Genomic DNA, 22,018 nt, shown 5'->3' on the forward strand with positions numbered 1-22,018 from the left:
AAGGCAAAGGTTGGAGGGGTTCCGAGAGAATTTTTAAACGTCTTCATACTAGTGACCGCATTCATAATAAGTGTTTAAATTTTGAATGTTAAGATGTCTTAGTCAAAAGACAAAATACGCTAAAACATTCGTTTGAAGGATTAATTTGTCGATAAAATAGTATAGGATGACGTTTAAATTTTCTTGTGATAAACAATAAACACAAAAATGCAAGAATAACAAAAAATATATCGAGATGTCTTTATGCATTTTAACCGTTTTACTAGAAGTCATTGTTTTATTTTCGCAAACTAGTATCTGACGCACATATTAAGTCATAAAACAATTCAATTATTGCAAGAAAACAATGGAAATCATTACCATTAAAACAATAGTATATAACGACTAGAACGTTCTGAGTAAATATTAATAGTTGACAACTTCACAGTGTACTAGAAGTATATTTTCTATAATGCAATTTAAATATACATGTGTAAATTTGTTTATTTGTAAAAAGAAAACATGGCAATACCTTCTTCTACTTTACTGAACAAAAACAGCATTTCTCATGTTGACTGACTTTAATTCTGTTCGAATAAAACAAAATACAAAAATAAAACGGAAAATGAACAAACATGCAAAAACGAAAGAACAAATGTTTACATATATATTGAGAAAATTACATAAAAACATCGTTTTCTGCAGAAAGAAAGCAGCACAATTAACATCATCGAGAAACAAAGCATAAAATAAGAAGTATTTTTTGCATGGTTAGTTATTAATGTTCAATGCAGGCGTAGCAAAAAAAGGTTTTTATCATGCATGTTAACAACATTATATGGTAAAGGGTAAATGTTGTCTTACGGTCTACATCAGACAAGTTCCCTAGGGACCGCCGTCTTCGCCCCATATTGTCTGGTTTTTCCTTCTATCAAAAATCAGAGAGCTTTCTTTAGCTTCAACTTATTTAATTATTGACAAATTATTGTCCATATTCCGTGGTTGGTTGTATATGTTTGTACTAGGCATCATGTTCTCTATATCTTCAAAAGCTAAAAACCAATTTCAAAATAGAACACTCCAAATTTATTTTAATTTTTTTTGTATTATGTTTGATTTAATTTGATAGGTTAGGCTGCTCTGGACACGATGGGCAAAGCTTATTAACAATAGGCTTAGATTATAACTTTTTTTTTCATTTCCAAAGAAATCCTTAATGTAACCCAAAATAAACACTATTGCATGATCGAAAAAGGACGATAAAGATAAAATTTTCGCCATAATTACTTTATAATGCTCAACATTTTTCAAACGTTGTGCAGCTAAAATAAACCAAAAGTCATATTAAAAACCTTTTGATAACAAACCTTTCGTCGTTGCATATTGGGCGAATCCCGAGAGGTCCTATAGACGCTTTGTGAAGCGAAGTTCTTCCGAATGTCGTTAGTTTTGCCGGACGGTGGCAGCACGGTTGGCTTTGGAAGCTCCACCCCTCTTGTCGGGTCGTGGTCTTGTAAAGGGTACCAATGAGGTTCGTCATTCAGAAACCCTTCAACTACACGAAAAGATGTCGATGATTTTAAAACCTATTTTCATTCACAAGGACTAAATTTGGATATTTTGCTATTTGCAATGATAAACTGGTCTGCGGCCACAACATTTCCCCGTTGCCCCATTCTAAATTATTTAAACAATAAAAAAAATATAGGATTTGCGATGTGAAATATTAGCGACGATGACGTTTTCACATCCCTCACAAATTAAAGTTCATTATTATTAATATTAAGCTAATACTTACACTTAGACTTCTATTATCAGTTTTAAATTAAAGAGAAATATCTTGACCATAAAATGTCAATATCAGAATGTCGTCAATTTTAATGTTATGTAAAGAAAATGTGAAGATTTTTTAAATGGCACGAACAAAAAGAATGCATCAACAAGAACCTCACCGGCCAGGTCGATGACGACCTCCCCTAGGAAGTCGTTGGCCTTGAACCTGTCGTAGTCCCAAACGGTGATCTCCAGGGTCTTGTACTTGACCTCCTCGTGGTGGATGTTCTGGAAAGTCACGGTCTGATGCCACTCTGGGTTCAGTGTCCGTGAAATGTGCTTCGTTCGCCTCTTGTTCTCGGAACTGTTTGATGATAAAAGTTATAATGCAAAGCATGTTTTTTTTTAAACAAAAGCTGAAACATTGTCTTTTAATAAAATCATATTAATCTTTTTTGTCTTACTTATATAGGCCTAATTATAAATACTCAAACAGATATTTTGAAACCTTTCTCTAATTGTTTAATTAATTAAAAACATAAAAATTACAATTTTTTTTAAAACCCATTCATTTACTAATATATTATTTTCACTATAACTAATCAAGAGGGATTTCGAAAATCTACTATTTCGAAGATGTGATTTTAAAGCAACTTTCTCCACACACTCTTTCATCACATGGAAAATCCGCTCTTGAACTGAATCGTTTATTCAAATAAACTTAAAGGGGTGTTTTTGTTAGGAAAAAAAAGAAGCTGTAACCTACCACCTTCCTGGCAGCAAGTAAATCTTGACAAAGGGATCGGACAGGCCGTTGATGTCCTTAGGTTTCAGGTTCCTCGCCTGTATCACGTGTATGTGTAGGTTACTCTCGTGCTCATCATGGCCCAGCTGCAGCTACAAACAACAGGCGCGACATTAATCCAGAACTCAGCCATTCAGACGATACCAAATGTACAACGAGAGTCATCATGGATTTACGATACAATTAATCTTATCAATAAAATTAACAATATATATTGGAAATCAAAAGGAAGAATGATTCCGTTTTTCAGCTGATCTCTGTTTCGTACCTGTATATCTCCCCAGTATTTGTCTTCTTGCTGTGTAGACTACATTGAAGAAAAGGACAAAGCTATTTATTTAATAAATCTTTACCACAACATTACATGACACATACAGCACTATCATATAACAATGTTTTAAATTTCAACCCTTATCTGAACATTAGATATTTTATTTTTCAAATCAATTATTTGGACTATCACAAAATACATCTAAATGATAAGCAATAGATAACTTTGAGGAGGTTAATTCATATAAATCATATTAGCGATGGTTCAAACGGATTTTTCTCTATGCAAAACTCAATTAATATAAAAAATGTTTTGCATTATGGTCTCGTAAAATGATTCCAACAAGAAGTGAAAACATAACAGTTGTTCCTGTAATTTGACGAGCCATACCTTGTCAACTTTGTCCACAGAGTCGGACTTCTCTAGGACACGTGACTGATGTCTGTCGTCAGGGGTCGCCACCTGTTTCCGCTTCTCCTCCACACTCGGCCTTGGCGACGGTCGTGGCGACGGCCTTGGTGACCTTTCTAAACTAGTCCTCTGCGATTTGCTCTCTAAACTGGTTCTTTGCGACCTGCCATTGTAAGTTGACCGAGACGACCTCTCATCTAAACTACATCTCTGTGGTCTATCGTCCGACGCGGACCGCTGAGACCTCTCATCTAAGCTCGATCTCTGATGCCTGTCCTGAGTATGGTTTCTTGCGGTCTTTTCATCAACATTTGCTCTTGTCGTCTGTCTATCGTCTAAACTGGTTCTCTGTGAGCGGTCGTCCGAGCTGTTACCCCGCTGTCTGTCCGAGGACACGGAGGCAGGGTCTGACCGTGGAGAGCTACACTGGGAGGACACGCTGGGGGTGAAGTACTCGTGCTGGGAGGACGACTGAGAGGCGTTGGGGGACTCTGTGTCGTTAATTCCCGCCAACTGTGCTGCAAGCTGACCGGGGTCCACTCCAAGGTTGGACTTGACGCATTTCTCTACAAATGTGAATGCAGGCACTTATTAGCATATAACATTTTCGTTTAAAGGAATTTACATGAAGAATAAAAACGAATTAAGGTTATTATAATGAATTTTTCAATATTCTAAGACTTGCTTCTTTTAACAATCTATTAGTAATTTGTTTCTTGATTTCCTGACAAGATGATCGATACACAATTTTTCACATTTTTCATTTTAAAAAATTGATTATTAACGTATCTTTTTGAAATTAAAACTAAAAAGTAAAAACCAACGTAAATAACAAATGAATTATAAAACCGTTTTAAATATATAAAAAATCCCTCTCACCATAGACGTCATCAGAGACGAACTCGAAGTTATCATAGGAAGAACCATAACTCTCCTCTGTTTTAGATCTTCCTGCTCTATGGGGAGCTCTTGTTAACAAGACACATAACAGTTAGGCAAGAAATGCTTTTTTAATATTTAATTTGCATAATATAACACTTAAAACTTGGAGTCTTACATATGGTCACACATTATATCAATTTAATACCTAATCAAAGGGATTTTGTTGTTTTATTACAAATTAAATATTTGCGTCTATTTTGAACTGCCAGTCAATAGACTGCGATCTATTGGACCGCCGGTCAATAGACTGCGATCTATTGGACCGGCAACGTATTTCAGAACGCGGATATGTTAATGTTACATCCTTTCGATAGTTCTCGGGGAATGTGTATTCCTTTACATACACGCTGTTTTTAGTACTTGGTGAAACCAAATTCAATGTTATCAAAATGGAGTATCAAATAATCAGCAGTTTAAAAGATTTATATAAGGTAAAAGACTATCTAAAATCTAATTCTTTGAAGACTGTCCCTTCTTTGTTTAAACTAATATTAAATTGAGATGTTGTAATGCATGCAACAGATTTTGTGCATGTAAAAGATTAAAAAAATCTGAGTATATTGCATAATGGTACAAAAACCATCTGCAATATGCAAATTATTAACCCCGAAAACTAAAAAAGGAATTAGGTAATAAAACAATTATTTAATGCTTGAACAGTCAATAGACCAGAATTTTTTCCCTTGGTGCAGGGAACAGCTCAGTATGATCTATTGCCCTCGGCCGTTGGCCTCGGGCAATAGATCATACTGAGCTGTTCCCTGCACCAAGGGAAAAATATTCTGGTCTATTGACTGCTCAAGCATTAAATAATTGTATAATATTTGATTGGGTTAAAAATATATTTGCCCTATCCAGTTACAAAAAAACTTCTAGAAGGATAAGCAAGTTCTTTTCTTTTAATAGTTTGACAATTAATACACATTTTTCCTCCATAGGCCAGAAATTTACATTTTAAACATGTACAATGCATATAATATCATAACAATTAGGTTCAGCATGTTCCTAATACAGATAAGTTAGTAGACTGACTTACGGGCGCACTACCAGCTCGATCTCTCCATTAGGCTGACATATAATTGTCTGGACTTCTTCATAAGTCTTGTCCGAGAGATCGATCCCGTTCCATTCCAATATTTGATCACCTGTCATGAAGCGATATCATTTAAGCATAAATTTTACGTTTTTGAAAATTAGTCTCCTCTGCGAAAAAAAATAAAAATCTGGATCAACGCATGGTTACTATGGAACTTAAAATTTAGTGTGTTGTATGTATGCTCACCCTCTTGTAGTTCTCCTAACAGCTGCTCGGCCACACCCCCTTGGTAAATGGCGGCTACATAGGCACCTACGGTTTTTGTTCCTGGTATAGTTCGACCACCGACGATTTTCATCCCCAGCCCGTTCCCGGCTTTTAAACATTTGAAAGAAATGAATACAGTTGTAAAACTGTAAAGTATTCTATTTCTGCACATAATCAGTTTGTAAATTCAAAATTATATTCAAAGCATCAAGTATGATAAAGGTTCAAAATAAAATACGGAAAACAGTTGACGATATGAAATGCAATATAGTTGTTATATAATAGTAAATATATCTTTATGAAATTTCAGATTTGTCTACAGGCTATATGAAAAAGGTTTTCACGATAAAATATCTTTTTTGAAATTTTTTTAACTTGAGAAATCTCCAGGAGAGTACATTTTATACACACCTTTAATTGACCGATCTTTAGGGTCTCTTGTCAACAGAATCCTCTTTATGGGGAAATCATACACCTTTGGCTGGGGAGGGGGAGGCTAGAAAAAAATAACACGTGGAATTATTTCTGACGTTTTACAATTCTTTTCAGAGAGTTTTTGAAATGAAGTTTTTAAGATTGAATGAATAACAAATTGAATTGCCTTTTATATCAAGGGGACGAAATTTATCGTTCGGTGACATGGGACCAATTCATTTGCTCTTCAAACGAGAGTTTGGTCACACCTTCTGTAGCATACCTGTTTCTTGCGTTCTAGCTGTTTTAGGATGGTCACCCCACCCTCCATCATGTGCTTCATGATTGGTTCATCCGCGTCCACACTGTTGTCACTCTCCACGCGGTGCATCCCATTCATCAGGTCTAGCAGGAATCAAATACAGTGTATTGTTAGTACTGAAAATGTTCTTATAACAAAAGATAATTAACGAAATAGAAGGAATATTAGGGATACCACTGTACAAGAATGAGCTTTAGAATACAAAATCCTTTAAGAATAAGAGAAACTAATATTAACATACTAGTAATTATCTTTCTTGGTTTTTGGAACCTACAATCATTTCGACAAATTGTCATGTTCTAAAAGTTTAATTTCCGGGTGGCGGTAAATACATGTACAATTAAATTTACAACACGACAACTATAGCTGCAATGTTGTGAATTTTGTATTTAGTGCCTGCTGGTAAATTCCAAACTTTAAAGTATCTAACAAAATATCAAATCAACATTTTTTTCCTAAAAACTATTAACACAAGATCGCTATAGCATATACTGTTAGTTTTTCTCTACAAATCTTATAAAGTAGACCATAAAATCTTTTGAATCGTTATTCATTTTTATCTCTCCACAGTGTACAGTCTGTTAATACTAGTAAAATGACCCAGGATTGGCTTATCTTGAGTCATGATCACTTGACTATTTAAAAAAATGCATTAACAGTTTGTATTTCAAACAGTTAAGAACTTATAATAACCAAATAATTTACAGGGTTAAGAGAAAAAGATCTTTTAAAAAATTGTAAGTTCTTTACTGTCATACATATTTATTAATAAGTTTTCATTAGTCATTAAAAAATCAATTACCTTTTTAATTGATTCTTATTTAACAGAAATCAGAGACACGAAGAAATCATTTCTTGTTTTTAACCTTTCTAAAAGTATCTAATATTCGTCTTAACGTAGACATGTGTTGTGTTATTGATCATTATGTTACATAGATGGAAGAGCCACTACATGTGTAACCTTTGACACATCTCCATATTTGGTTATATCATAAAGTTTGCTTCTCGATTTTTACCAGTTCCAACCACTAAATACAAATTATGTTTTTGAATTGAATTTTCTTGAGAAATGAACAACACCCCCCCCCCCAACAACAAAAAAATGAGAAAGATGACATAAAAATACACTCGCTATCAAAAAAACTTGTCGTCTCCATAAACAGTACAGAGGAACAAAATGTTGTATCATGCGCGGATCCAGAAATTTTTTTCGGGGGGGGGGGGGGTTCCGAGGGATATCTATGTTTGCTAGGTAAGGGGGAAAGGAATCCGAGGCCTATTTTCGGTAATATTTACTTTGTGAATTTTAAAAAAATAAAATTTCCAGAGGGATCCAAACCCTACCCCCCAAATCCCCATCTAGATCCGCGCATGTGTAGTGTTTATGAAATTCAATGCTAAAAATCAAATATTTTATTTATATCTAGTGAAAGCTATATTAACCCACGCAATAATGATGAGAGTAAGGGTAATAGTGTTACACATTGTTTCATTGATTGCCGTCCTTGTCATGTGCAGTGCATTCTTTTGTTCACTTAATTGCGATGATAAAATCAAGCATCAACAAGGTCTTCTGAGAATTCCAATTCTGTGATAAATGTCGATACCAATGATTCAAAAACTAAGTCTAAAACGCTTATCTATTTAATACCATGCTGGATATGTTAACCTATACACAAAGGCACAAGCGGCCGTGCGTCACAATATCGTAGTGTAAGTAGTAAAAACAATTTAAACATGATCTATGATCGTGTTAGTACCCATAGCGATATCAAATAGTGGGAAAACGTTTTAACCATTTTGGGTAACGATTAGTCCTTGCCTGATGTATAATCATCAAACACGAAGGACTTTCAGATGATGACGTCAAACTCTGAAAATCGTCGTACATTAATCGAAAGAGGATATACACTTTCAACTTACATCAAGTAGAACCAACCATCGCCATAGCGACGCATTACTCCGTGATATTCGTAAATCATTAATTCAATAAAAAAAAGTGAACGCACTGGTGTTTGATTCTGCTTAATCTCGGTATCAATAGTCTTTCAGACACATGCAACCCAACAAAACGATTTTTTATACCAAAAAATTCGGCAAAAATTGAAAGTAAATATTTAATGTTTAAACGAAGATCTTGATAGCAACAAAAGTTTTGCGTTTAAAAACCATTACGATTAGCCTAACTCTCCTGTCTTTACTATAACTGAGTCTGTATATATGTAAAACATATCATCCATGTTTGTGTTGAGCGTGTGCACTTTTAACTAAAGAGAGGGTTTCTTGAAATAGCTATTGTTATTTATCTAAGTAATCAATTGACTTGAAGCAAGAGTGAGACTAATGGCAACGTCAAAAGCATGTTGCCGTAGTTTGGATTAGTGAATGGGGTTCTAATATAATTCTATTCTAAAAGTTAAAGGCCGTCACATCGGCTTTGTGAATGGTTTCCTTCCGTTAGTGAGACAGTTTTACACACAATAAATCAATAGAAAGACTTTTAGTTCTGACTTTCTTGTATAAACAACGTACATGTAGCATAACATCAATGAACTTAAGTTACAAGTACGGGGTTTATAACAAATTACCCAAGATAAGCACAAAGTTCTGTTTTGTCTCGATTTTTTTTCTGAATGAATATTGATTCTTATCCAACAGGGATAAAAAGATCTATAGAACATATGGACCATGCATACTTCAAATATCGGACGAGCATACATTCTAAAAACACGAGAATTGCTCCTTTTGAAACCAAAGAAAGATTCCTCAGTCCTATCACATGAAGATACACTGCATACATAAAAAAAAAAACCCAGCCCTCACCTTCTACTCCCCCAGAGAAGTTGAACTCTGCGGACACCGGTCGACTTCCGGTCCCAATGCCATGGATAATCTGCCGGGATCGTTCTTTGACGTCATCAAGGAGGGGCATAGCTGGGGTAGAGTCGCTAGGTGGACTGGTCTCTGTGTCTGACATGGCGCCGTAGTCCTTGGGAGGAGGGTACTCCATGTCGGCCCGTCTCGAGTGGAGGTCAGGCAAGGTCACACTACTCGTTATCACAGCGTCCCTAGAGGCAGGGTCAAGGTAAAAGTCTACCTTCTGTTTGGTTGTTTTGGATACGCGCGGGTCATTGATATTTCCTGTGAATAAATAGGGGCTTGAATAGGAGGTAACATCCTCTAGTCTACTACGCCTGACCGATTCTTGCTTGTGAGCAAGATATTCGGAAGAACTATAGTTAGCTTCACTAGACTCCACCACACTGGCCTTGTTAATCTCCTGGTGGCTTCTAGTGACAAATTCGTTATCATCGGAACCATCGTCGAAGTCGTCATCGTCTTCGATGGGTTTTATGATACCAGTAGGAATAGGACGAGATGAAGGGTAGGTTCGACTCGATTTTTTGGGAATGTCGTCATAGCTGTGAGCCATAACCTGCCCAGATCTTGTTAAATTGAATAGCTCAGTTTTCAATTTAGTGGTCTCTTCCAGTTTCTTTTTACGTTTTTCGATTTCTTGTTGTAATTTTTGCTTTCTGTCTTCTCTGGCCCTTGATTCATCGTCGTCTGACACGTACATAGCGCTCTTTGATTTGGCTTTCTCTGGTAAATTAGTGTCGGAATGACACTTAGGTGGCAAGGATGGCAAAGAAGAGGAAGGTTCGATATTTGGTTTTCGCGCTGGGTTGTTCTGATTATAGAACATATCAGTGTATGCAGAAGGTTTAGTTTTCTTATTTCTAGAATTAAAAGCGGGTTCTGAACGAATGCTCTCATTATCAGACAAACCAGATTGTGAACTGTCATCTGTGATATATTTCTGGGAAGCTTCCTCGTTTGTCTTGTGGGTTTTTAATTGAAAGTCAGCTTCAATGTCTTTATCCTCTTTAATGGGTGAGAACTTTGAGATCATTGGATCACTAGACTGTCTCTTGTGTCGAGATCTCCGGGGCATGACTTGTGGTGAGGATCTCGGAGCAGCCATGGGAGCGGATCCACGCTTTTTATTGCCAGGTCCAGCAGATTTGCCAGCTGCCTGCTTTTGAGCATTTCGTTTGGCTTGCACTTTAGCATAGTCCTGACTTAACTTTAATTCACATATCTGAGCTTGTAACGCACGAATTTCCTCGATTTCTTCTATCCTTTGCCTTCGACCTTCTGTTGCTCGCCTTAACTCTTCCTGCAGTCGTTTCTTCAGCGACTTCATGGCTTGTGTTATTGGTACACCGTATATTGTAATCATGGAATCAATTATCTGATCCGTCTCGTCCTTTTCTCTGTTATACTGGTCCATTGCTCTGTCAATCTCCACGGACACATCGGGAGGGATGTTAGCTTTAACATCCTCATTATACATTTGTTTCACATTCTTTTTCACTTTTGAATCATCCATATCTGGTGGAAGATAATTCCCATTCCATCGGTCCAAGGAAGGCTTGTCTAAATCATTCATACGACGCTGTTTGGTAAGCATGGCTACCTCAAAATCCTCTTCGTTCATCGATTCATCACTGGTCGAGGAGGGCGTGATATATCCAGACCTCTGTCTTGCAGAGTTCCGGCGCGCTGAGCTGTACGATTTTGGTTTGGGTGGTATAGGCGGAGGGGTGGCGGACGCTTCTTCCGGTGGAAGGGGAGGCAACTTTCGTCTTACCTTCTTTCCATCTACTGCAGACTAAAAAGGAAGTAAAAGATTAGTTGAACCTTTTGAACTTATGATAAGGAAATATAATTGTACAAAACCGCATAGAACAAACTTGGAATTATATTAATGTACAGAGAAAATTCTATAACACCTGTCAGCCACTATTGTAATTCGACAACACGCTTATGGACGTAAGCATATTTTGCTTGACACGAAAAACGCCACTGGATTACTCTGGGCTTCAGCATATGAATTATTGATGCTATGAACACTATACTTCACACTTCGTTAGGCAACCTTAGGTCATCCCTTTTCCTTCAATAAAAACATGTCACGCACACAATAAGCCAAAACTTCTCTGTCTTCTGCAAATTTTCTAATGCAGGAGAAAATTCCTCTATTTGCCTGAGAAATCAATGAACAAAAATTGATTTTACATTCCCGTTTTTTCGCTCTCTCTGTCTTTCTTCCTCTTAATATGAGTCAGATACATAAGAACACTGACTCGACTGCTTTCGATTCAAATCAAAAGTAGACAAAACCAGCCATGTCACTATTTATTGCCAAGACAGCAGATTTCGATGAGAATCGAGAATATTTACGAATCCAATTCAATATCAGAGAAGACTATTAGCGAACGAGGTTGTCTGAATTCGGAATTACACAAAGTGCCGTTATTTTGCTTAAATATACTGATACTGTATTGGTAATCAATGGTGGTTAACATTCCAAAGGCACAAACAAACAAGGGAACCATAAAATAGCTCGTTAATTACATTACCATTTCAGCCTTTCTATCCATACTCTTAGTGCCAATATCCTGGCGCTTGCTTGAAAACAACAACACAGTGAGCTTATTATTTAAATATATCGAAATCCACGTGCATCCGTCCAATTCTCGACAACTACTAGTATAGGTTCAGGTTTGAATTTCAAATCCCTAATATACCACATATTATCAGGTGCGCGGATCAAGTTTGTGGTTTTTTTTCTTCATACACACAGATTTGATTAAAAATACACGTCAAGAGTTTTATAAGCATCAGTTACTTATCCCGCGAATTCACACACACCCAGTTTGCTGGGAACAGACAAGACGTGGCCATCTGCTCCGACGATCTACCAGCAGGTTGGTGTAAATGACAACAGTGACATCAACAGGAATCGCTTACGTGAGAGAATTTATGAACAAAAAAATTAATAACTTGTTTGTGCTAACGAGTTTATCTGTCGCACAGGAGCAGTTGAGCTTTTGTTTTCTGTTTTCTATTTTGAAGTAATGTGCGTTGCGCAATTGTTTTATATATAATGTATTTTCATTTCTGGCTGAAAAAGGTGACGTAATAAATGAAAAACCAATCAATGCTACGACTTTCTGATCAAATATCGATGATACATGTATATAGCGAAAAACAGGCAACTGATTGGAAACATTAAAAAACCCAAAAAGAAACAAAATCTCTCCATTAACACAGCATTTTTTAACAGTACATTTTACTATCAAATAAAAATAGAAAATCAATGCATCCATATATATCCTTTAAACAATATAAAATCCTTTACAAGTTCTATATATACGAAAACAGTTGATCATAATTCAAGTTTTTGGAGTATTGACCAGCTTGAGAGATGAATCTTTTGAACGTATTAACACCCCTCCACAGAGCCAGCGAGCCGATGTTTCATTGATTCTTAGGAAGAGGCCCTTTGATGAATTGTCTTTGAGTTATTTGAAATGCTCCACTCTCTGGAGTCAAGAAAGCGTAAAAAATCAATTGCTTCGTGCTAAAAACATTACAATGCCATTTAACTTTACAGTCAGCTGAAGAAATTAAGTCAACGACAAAAAGAGAAACATTCTTATCACTCCATCTATTGTATTCCATTTAATGACATGCCTCCCCCTTCCCTCTTTCTATTGGGTTGTTTAAGGAAAAATATTAAACAAATAGTCCGTTAAATTTTCATAATGACATAAGAAATGAGTCTTTTAAACTTACAATTATATACTATGTAAACAATACCTCATAATACTAGAAATCAATAAAAGTCTATATATATAGACATGCAGAGATGTAGGGCAAACCAAAATATAAATCGCCATCGATTCCTCATAGCTTTACTTCTTAGTCAGTGCATGCAGTGATAATTAATCTTCCTCATGGCGGGGTTTTAGATATCAATTAAGGAAAATGTTTATCATTTCTGAAATCCGATCTTTGTAAGTCCGCCGGCTTTTCAGTGTGGTCCGCAATAAAAGCTCAAGGGACTGGCGATACGGAAAAATAGACTTGCTTAAGAATTTCCCTTTATTTTGAAATGAATTCGACCCGGAGGAATAGAATGGATCCTGTATTCATTAAGCCCAAGTCATATACAGTTTTTCACAAAAAATAACCACCAACTAATGGGCATACAAACTTCTTTGAAATATTAAATTAGAAAAATCCAAAGCCTTTAAAGTATTTCAAGTTTAATAGGTAAACTCTTATACTGCAATGATTTCTCGATTTATATCATTGTATTTAAAAAAAAGAAGATACTAAATTAAACGAAAAAAAAATAGTCTTTTAGAAGTTTGTTTTCATTATAAATACCCCAAAGGCTATTTTATTAATTTATTTAGTTTATTTAATTAATATCAAAAAATTATGCCCACCTGGTCAGACTTTTTTCTTCCTTTTCCTGGGGTGACCTTTCCTGTGTTGTCCGTTTTTCCAGCAGGCACAGGAAATATACACTCATAAATCGCTTCAGCAGACGATGTCCTTTCTCTTAAATCGCCGTCTTCATCAAAATTATCAGTTCCTGGAGAGGAAGGAGAGTGTGGTTTTGGCGGGGAAGAGTCCGAGTCAGGGGGAGTAACTGGGGATGGGAAGGGATACAGTTCACGGTCAGGTGATGAAGATGGGGAAACGGAAGTGCTGTCCGAGTAGTCTCGTTTTAACGATGACCTTGACTCCGGACTCGGCGGTGAGTCTAATACTTTATACTGCGGTGACAGTGACTGCTCCTCGGCCTCAATATGCTGTATTAACAACGGATCCGGTTTGGCTTTTAGGTCTTTCGCTCTTCGTCGGCGTTCTTCTGAATCTTGTTTTTGAACTTGGTCTTTCAATGACTTGGTGGGCTGTGCTTCTGTCAATGACTTTGAAGCAGCAGACGTGAATTTTCGCTCTGGTATAATAACCGTGGCGTAGTTCTTATTCTTCTTGTCACTTTCTGGTTCCCTCTGTAGTGTAGTAGGTGGTAGAGGCGGTAAAGGTTTCTTCTTTCTAGAATGTTGAGCTATCATGTCGGCAGTGGGTTCTGGAAGTTTCCGCCTCGTCTTGCTGTCCTTTGTTTTCCCGTCACTTTTCCCGTCAGATTTATCTGAACTCGGCGAGGCTCCATCAATACTATCGGGCTTTGCACGTGAGGTACTAACAACAGTTGAATTGTTTAGTTTGGTTTTATTCTCTTTGGCAGGAGCATCTTTAGCAGTGATAATCGAAGAGACAGAACTAGGAATAGCTTGTTCTGTCGTGGTGGTAGAGGGTTTACATAAATCAGCAGTGGTAACAACAGGAACATTAGGTTGTGGCTCCGCGCTCGTTTGAATGTTCTCAAACTCACTAGCAGGTATATCCAATAGCTTACAGATATCTTCCACGCGCTCATAACGTTTTAATCCATAGAACGATTTCAAGTCGTCCTCCTCTTTTACGGGTTGAAAATAATGTTTTGATTCATCACCGGAAGTATCCTCCTCTTGGGACTCTCGCCTCCTTCGCTCCTGCTCCTGCATGACCAGCATGTCTTCCTGTTCCGCCTCCTCGATGGAGGGTGACACGTCCAGAATGGGTGAAAGGTCAATCACAGGGGACCAGTCTGTAGAAGGGGGTCTAACTTTTTGACGTTTAGAACCTTGGTAATCAATGGATTTCGACGAAGGATCAGCGAGCTCGATCTCTTCCTCATCTTCGTCTTCCTCTGGAATAGTTCCGTGTTCATAGTATCCGGGGGATATCGGGGAGACGCTTCCCTGGGAATCGGGGGATATCATACGATCACGATCATGAGCATTAAGGTTTGTGGGAGAAACAGACATTTGTGTCAAGTTTGCTGTGTTACTGGCAATGGTTGCCGCATATGTTGCTAAATCCATGCACGCGGTTGACTCGGGAATTCGCGCAATAATTCTTGGTTCACACTCATATTCTACAATGCCGGAATGATCTTTTTGTCGATCTTTGCCGTAATTAGAAGCAGTGTAGCCATGCGCGTCCTTATCCTCGAGAGAATGCACCGAATGAACAAACTGTGGTGGTTCCTCGGCGTATTCCGCCTCAAACAGTGCGTCCGTCTCGGACTGGGGCTGTTTGGCGTTAGGGGACGTTGTGTCGGGGAATGTGAAATGATGCCGATCTTTTGGTGATCGGGTCGGAGAACCTCGTTTCTTTCCCGGATATGAGTCACGGCGTCGCGGTGAGAAGGGCGGACTTTCCAGTCCCTCTCTCCAACTGGGACTACGCGGAGCATACGGACTTCGTTTTTTCATATCCTCATGAATTTCCGGTTCCGGTTTTATTTGAAGCTCTTTCCAAGGATCATGTGATTTAAAGTCCTCCATTTCTTCTGCGAACGCAGACGCAGCTCTGGCCACGAGTTCACCGTCCATTCCGTCTAGATGCGCCAGACGACACTCTGTATCTGTACTGACATTGCTGTCGGAAGTCTCGTCATCAGATGACGTAGCACTTTGGGATCTCGGGATGCTGAGAGATCTTGGGCGGTGTTTTGGTCTTCGTTTTAGACTGTCCTCTCCGCTGCTTCCGATACTCATCATGGAGTAGTCATCACTTCCGTCATCAGGGCTTATAGCATCTCCCTGTTGATATTGCATAGATACGTCCACCATATCAACATCTGACGTCACATCCGATGATTCGGAATCACTACGCGAGCGCACACTTCGTCCCATAGGCCCCCTAGCTGAAAATGTAAAGAGCAGATATATACTATATGTTTACTTTGAAATCAAGTTTCCTATATTTAATACCAAGTTACGAAGATTCCGATGACATTAAAGTTTTTATTATTGTTGTTTTGAACAATAACTCTCATTCTTACATGTACATTCATAAAAATTTATATGTACGTTTCAATTTTGTTAATTAATTTCTTGAATTAAGAAGATCATTGGCAAGTACTGAAATTCTAAAAAAAAGATAATATTCGGAACAAAAATTAGAACAAAAATTCACACATGAAAGGATGTTATTAAAAAATATTACTTACAATGAAAAAAGAATGACTGAACGATTAATGGCAAAAATATGAATTAAACAAAACAAATTATAAAAAAAAAATGAAAACATATTTCGATAATCCATTATCAAATAGTTATGTTTAAGCTATATATGTTATAATGCATATGTGAATATTGCATATGCTAAAACACAATATATTGTGCATTGCTGGATCCGGGAGTTATGTTTTTAGGGGAAGGAATAAAATGTGTTGCCCCTGTTTGACCTCCGTGGGATTTTTCATATAGTTCAATGACAGCAGGAAGATAAAAAAATTTTTTTTTATTTGATTTAATTCTGGACCTATTAGTTTATTCTCCCCAATAATTGAAAAATTATACAAAGCAGATCATAAAATTTAATATTTGAAAAACGCGAATACCTGCAAAATGCATTTATCTACCGATTTATCTTTATGAATTCAACAAAATTCGATTCCTCGATTATTATAAGATAATATATACACACCCTTTCGTAGAAAATATACCGGTATAGACTTTGACGTACAGTTAAATCATATTATTAGAGTCAAAACCCATTGATGTAGATTGTATATTAATTAAGTTTGGAGGCTTTTTGACTCATTTGCTACAATCCTAATTATTTCACTATTTTTGACCAATGATACGATGGCTAAGGTTTTGACTTTGATATTGACCTTGATCGATTTGTTGAACAGCAATATTGGTCAATCCTAATTTTCTTTTTCAGTCACGTGATTTTTATCAGCGGAAGCTTGTTTTTCTATTTCGTATCAACTTTGGATACTTTATACCGATTAATGGAGACCAGCTCCGGATTAATGATGTGTAACACCTGCCGCTAAAAGCCTAATAAGAAGAAACTACCCACAGGCACGCGAGCGCCGACCCCTAGCAAGCACTTAACCACGAGTCGATGGCCAACTGATCCAACAGTGGAGGCAAAGATTTGCTGACGAAGGCAAAACTGAAATACGTATATGGTGATAAAACTTCTACATTAATATTTTAGTCAATACACAGTACTTTGCAGTAAAAAGCAAACTAAGAATCGAAAGAGACGATAATTTTTGACCTGGGCATGAAAAAAACAAGCATTACGTTGCATTGAAACAAAATGACACATTGCATGCAACTTTGATGAGGAATTTTACCACAGCTTCCCATCATGTTCCACAGAGCGGCTAAAGGATAGAGACAGTTTAACGTCACAAAACATATCAAGTCTATACGGAATTCACACAAATCTACAGATACTGATACATCGCGGTAATCTTATCTTGTAAGAAAATGGAAATGACCATTTAGCTATCTTAAAATTGTTATACATGTAATACTTCTATTAATAAGTAAAAAGAATAGCTTGCTACAAGAAATAGACACGTCTAATTTCCTTTCACACCCAGGCATGCAAAATTTTGATTTTGAAACGAGCACACACTCCACCCGACACGCCACACCGCAATACTCATCTCATGCTACATTGGTCAAAATTGCATTATAGCAAACTTACAGCCAAACTTAGAGTTTGGTTTTGTCGGCAATGTTGCATAGTCCTCGGACTCCGAACCCTCGGGAACATTGGTGTCACTCCGGCCAGATAGGCTGCTCTGACTCGCGTCCTTTTGCTGAGGTGACACTGTCTTCTCCGTGACTTTGGGAAGAATGGCGGGAACCGGAAGTGATTTTTGCCGAGGTAGTGGCGGTCTTTTTGGCGCTTGGTCTGTGGAAATGGCTTTTTCCAACGGAGGTTTGGGTTTTTCCTCCGTCTGTAAATACCACAAATACGTATATATAGTTTTAAACAATTACAATAAACAATTCAATGTTAATACAAAAGAAACATCTATCGTCTCTCTATTTCAAAACGTCTTTCATTTTCAGGTGCAAAGTGAATCGAGCCTGCATCATTTTATAGCTCGGATATTTTAGATTCTTAGTCTGTGTGTTTTGGTTCATTCAGCAATTTATATTCTAGATAAGAATTCATCTTGAAGAATGCAGGGCTGTACAGTTTGCAAAACGTAATATGTAGTGGGCTTTTTCGGTGGAATAACTGATATGCTTTACACTTTTTGATCAGTGATTTACTAGTTACTGTAGCTAAAATTATAATTGGTAGAATTTAACCATAACGTAAGCAAAGTTTTCACCCGTCAAAATTTTTATATAACACTGTCATTTAGCTCTTGTAATTGTTTAAATATATTTTCATTCAGGAACGAAATGACCTAATGCCACTCTTAAAAAGATAATAAAGAAAATACATAAGGAAATCTTTTTGATTAAAAATTTATTTTAACATGTATAAACGGTACACTGCGTCATACAACAGGTATTTTCAGGGTTCTTTTAATAGTAGAATGGCATGCAGATATAAATAAATGACATATTGTTCATTGAGCATTATCATCAAAGCATCAAGAGTAAGTGTTCATCAACAGTTTTCGACTAATGAATTATTAACACTGAATTGAGAGAAGAACTGGAAATAAAGCGACACATTACATAACAGCGGGGCCCTCAAGGGGAGTCTCGGATCAATGGCGACATGGATTAGTCTGTTTAGAATCGAATACCAAAATCAGGGAATTGTTTGATTATGTGTCGCTACAGCGGCTGTAGGCGGGTCGATATGTCACAGTTCTGGGTCTCTCAAGGCTTCTTGGTCTCCCTCTGTGTCAAGATCTAGCCACTCTTCTAGTTGGTATTTTATTGTTTTTGATTTATAGACTTTAAGATAAAAAGAAACGTTCTACTAGTTTTAGGCTCTAAATATAATCATCGTCGCGTTCGAGTATTTTGAAGATGGGAACATTACAGCTTGTTTTTTTATGACCTTGACCCGAATCTTTTGGTTTTTTTTTCTTGTTATAGAGACTTCTAGTTGCATTGGTCAATACATCCTTTCTAGTTTGAGAGAGAGAGAGAGAGAGAGAGAGAGAGAGAGAGAGAGAGAGAGAGAGAGCGCACGTTACCTTAAGTTTCTCTAGTTGTGACTGCAGCTCTCTCTCCAGGGGTACCTCCTCATTTGGGTCGACCCCGGGGTGCCACAGTCCGGTACTGAACACCAGTTTTCTTCTCTTTCCACAAACAACACACACCCATTCCTGGAGCTGCGTAAATTTATACACAGATAATATTTCTTCTTATTTCATACATTGGAAGAATGTGTTCTCAGTTTACAACATGGACATTTTTTAAAGAAAAAAAAAATCAGTGATATTTGAAAGAAAAATCATGAATATGCATGTTATAAGTACATTGTAAAATCATTCTAATTGTAGGAAAAATCAGGTGTTATTAATGTTATGGATAGACAACTCATCGAATATTGGATATAATGTATTAATTTGCAATTGTTGCGTATGATATCGTGATCGCACAACAACACAACGGCAAATTATAAATAATTTAAAGTCTAAAGGAAAGGATATTTCACTTATGATATTAAACTTAGTACAATGTATCCGAGTTTGTTTGTTTTATTTTTTGCTTATTTGGGAGGGGGTTAGCTACTAGATTTCTTCTACATTAAATATGAGAAGTATGCAAGCTTTTACTTGTACTTGCACAACATGTAACCCACCTTTGACGTCATCGACCCCTGAAAGGCCCCGCAATCATTACAGGTCAGGACCCCACAGTCATTGCATATATTTTGACCCGAGCGAACCCCAGGGGGTTCCTCAACACTGAGCTCGTTTTTAAGGCAGATTGGACATAAATGGACTTCTGGTTTCTCCACTTCCACCGACAGCGCCCTCTGTTCGACCGATGTAGCATGCGCAATGTAGTCCTCCTCCAGTTCTCTAAAACAGAAATAAAACATTGGTAGATGTACAGAATATTGTATGTAACAATGATAGCTCAAAATTTGCAAAATGCAAAGAATTCTTTGCAGAGTAAATGTTAACTCAATTTATTACAATATATTTGGAAGTTTTCAAGATGTGAGATAAAATATGAAATATAAATATATATATTTCATTACATTCAATCTACACAAATTACAAGAAGTGAACATCGTCTGGAATGCTTGAATGTCTAGTATAGTGTACACGATCTTGTAAATTTTCTATACAATTACTGGAGATTGCATAAGAATGTGTTTTATAACGTGATTCGGAATCAACGCTTTATGGTTTAATATTCGCAAAATTGACTTAAAACTACATCAATAATCCAAAGTCATCAAAACAACCTCGACAAGCTGGAATACGGTAAAACAAAACACTAGCCTGCGAAGAGGATGTCAGAAAATCAATAACCCAGTACAAGGTCGAATTTTTTGTCTTTTCAGTTTTTATGGGTGATTTCCTGAGGTTAGTTTTTCACAAACAAAAATGGAACATCGATCTCGATCCTAATAACGCAAAGTTATGCAAATAGAAATGAAGAGCACACGGCAAAGCAAAGCAAAATAAAACTGATTATTTGGTCGCTATTGAGCCAGTCGTCGTTGAGAGCCTCGTTTATTATTGACCATTTCAACTTTTTACTGAAGTATCCCATTTAACACATGGGCGATTAACAGTGTTTATTAGTAACAAACAAAGCAGACGATATTTCCGAGAAAACATTTTTTAAAATAGTACGAAGGTAACACTTGTGTAAAAATTGATTGAATTAGCAACATTATAAACACATATAATTATCGTGATTTCAACATTACTCTAGCTCATTAGTGGTTCAAAAGTGACGCAGTTTTGGGTATAGATGGCCCGAATAGTCGATATGATTATTGCAAAGAATATAGGAAAACCGTTTAGTAGACACATAAATCTTAAATATTATATATACATGTACTTCGAATATTTCCTTTATGCGGGTTTGTTGGATTTTTAATTCTAAAATTTGTTTTGTATAAGAAAGGGTAAATAATGAAGTAGGTAATTAGACGTTTTCCTTCGTGTAATATACAAGATACATTTGTAACAAAGGACAATTTATTATAATTACTTTCCATTTAAAACGACCTTGTCTTCTGTATTATGTAAAATGTAAAGGAAAATTATGCATTCCCAAACATCCTCAGAGATACATATAATAAGGATTTGTAACGCAACACTAGTTAAGATATCTTATTAAGAAATATTGTGTTATAGAACAAAATAAAACAAATTGATTATCTTGCACAATACTTCTGAATAAAAAGATAATACAACTAGAATATATGGTTAAGAAAAATAAACTTTACAGCAAATTTTTGACTGGGGTTTGTGCGGTAGAGAACCTTAAAGTCCCTCGCAACAGCTTTTTTTTTAAATGATTCGCTCTGGCCTTTCTGATTTAATATATTTTAACAAACAAAATATACCACATGACTATTTCATAGTAGCTTATTCTAACAAATAAAATATACCATATGACTATTTTATAGTCATGTTATATATTTTATTTGTTAAAATAATATATCAGAAAGGATAGTACAAAAAAAAATAGATCACAGATGGACAGAAAATTCATTAGATTCATTACAGATTTTACAATTATTTTTTCTTTAATCTTTGAACTCAAACTTAGATATTTCCTACGAAAGAAATACAACTTTTACTTTGTCACTTTAATGCATTAAAACGGCCGGATTATGTGTTTCACATCTACATATCAACACTTTACAAAGACAATCTTATATATTCATGGTAACGTTAAACAAGTACTTTTATGTGTCTAAGAAACAATGCGCCAAAAAGCAGTGGCAATAAACTCCTGCGTTTTTTAAATTTATATTAACTGAATATACATGTAGGTTTGTTTACACTCTAGCCTTCTGCATTTGCAAACAGCTAATACAATTTGATGGTAACTTCTGCTGGCATTCACTTCAGTGTAACTACATATAGTACTGCCCTAATAGGCATAGTCATCAACGGATAAC

The 22,018-nt window shown here is 36.5% G+C and overlaps 1 protein-coding gene across 13 annotated transcripts in view; it reads right to left on the minus strand.

Moving 5' to 3' along the window:
* The window catches only part of LOC128158913 (protein piccolo-like), a 32,952-nt gene that overhangs the window by 2,872 nt on the left and 8,062 nt on the right, over positions 1 to 22,018 (minus strand). For 6 of the 13 annotated variants that reach the window (XR_008240059.1, XR_008240063.1, XM_052821896.1 and 3 more), the window contains exons 2-18: positions 19,727 to 19,949; positions 19,116 to 19,253; positions 17,651 to 17,906; positions 17,292 to 17,321; positions 13,525 to 15,839; positions 9,044 to 10,895; positions 6,182 to 6,303; positions 5,896 to 5,980; positions 5,464 to 5,592; positions 5,218 to 5,326; positions 4,119 to 4,207; positions 3,219 to 3,805; positions 2,826 to 2,864; positions 2,519 to 2,649; positions 1,932 to 2,116; positions 1,347 to 1,534; positions 844 to 907 (exon numbers count right to left, since the gene is read on the minus strand). Coding sequence is in view for 7 of the 13 variants with exons in the window: in XM_052821896.1 (XP_052677856.1) it covers positions 844 to 907; positions 1,347 to 1,534; positions 1,932 to 2,116; positions 2,519 to 2,649; positions 2,826 to 2,864; positions 3,219 to 3,805; positions 4,119 to 4,207; positions 5,218 to 5,326; positions 5,464 to 5,592; positions 5,896 to 5,980; positions 6,182 to 6,303; positions 9,044 to 10,895; positions 13,525 to 15,839; positions 17,292 to 17,321; positions 17,651 to 17,906; positions 19,116 to 19,253; positions 19,727 to 19,949 (6,542 nt within the window). In the remaining 6 variants the exon portion in view is untranslated. Of the gene's footprint in view, positions 1 to 511; positions 567 to 843; positions 908 to 1,346; positions 1,535 to 1,931; positions 2,117 to 2,518; positions 2,650 to 2,825; positions 2,865 to 3,218; positions 3,806 to 4,118; positions 4,208 to 5,217; positions 5,327 to 5,463; positions 5,593 to 5,895; positions 5,981 to 6,181; positions 6,304 to 9,043; positions 10,896 to 13,524; positions 15,840 to 17,291; positions 17,322 to 17,650; positions 17,907 to 19,115; positions 19,254 to 19,726; positions 19,950 to 22,018 lie in introns of all 13 variants that reach the window. The other 7 variants (XR_008240060.1, XR_008240062.1, XR_008240061.1 and 4 more) reach the window with 3 other exon arrangements.

Source organism: Crassostrea angulata, chromosome 8 (assembly GCF_025612915.1).
Source record: "Crassostrea angulata isolate pt1a10 chromosome 8, ASM2561291v2, whole genome shotgun sequence".
NCBI classification, from domain to species: Eukaryota; Metazoa; Mollusca; class Bivalvia; order Ostreida; family Ostreidae; genus Magallana; species Magallana angulata.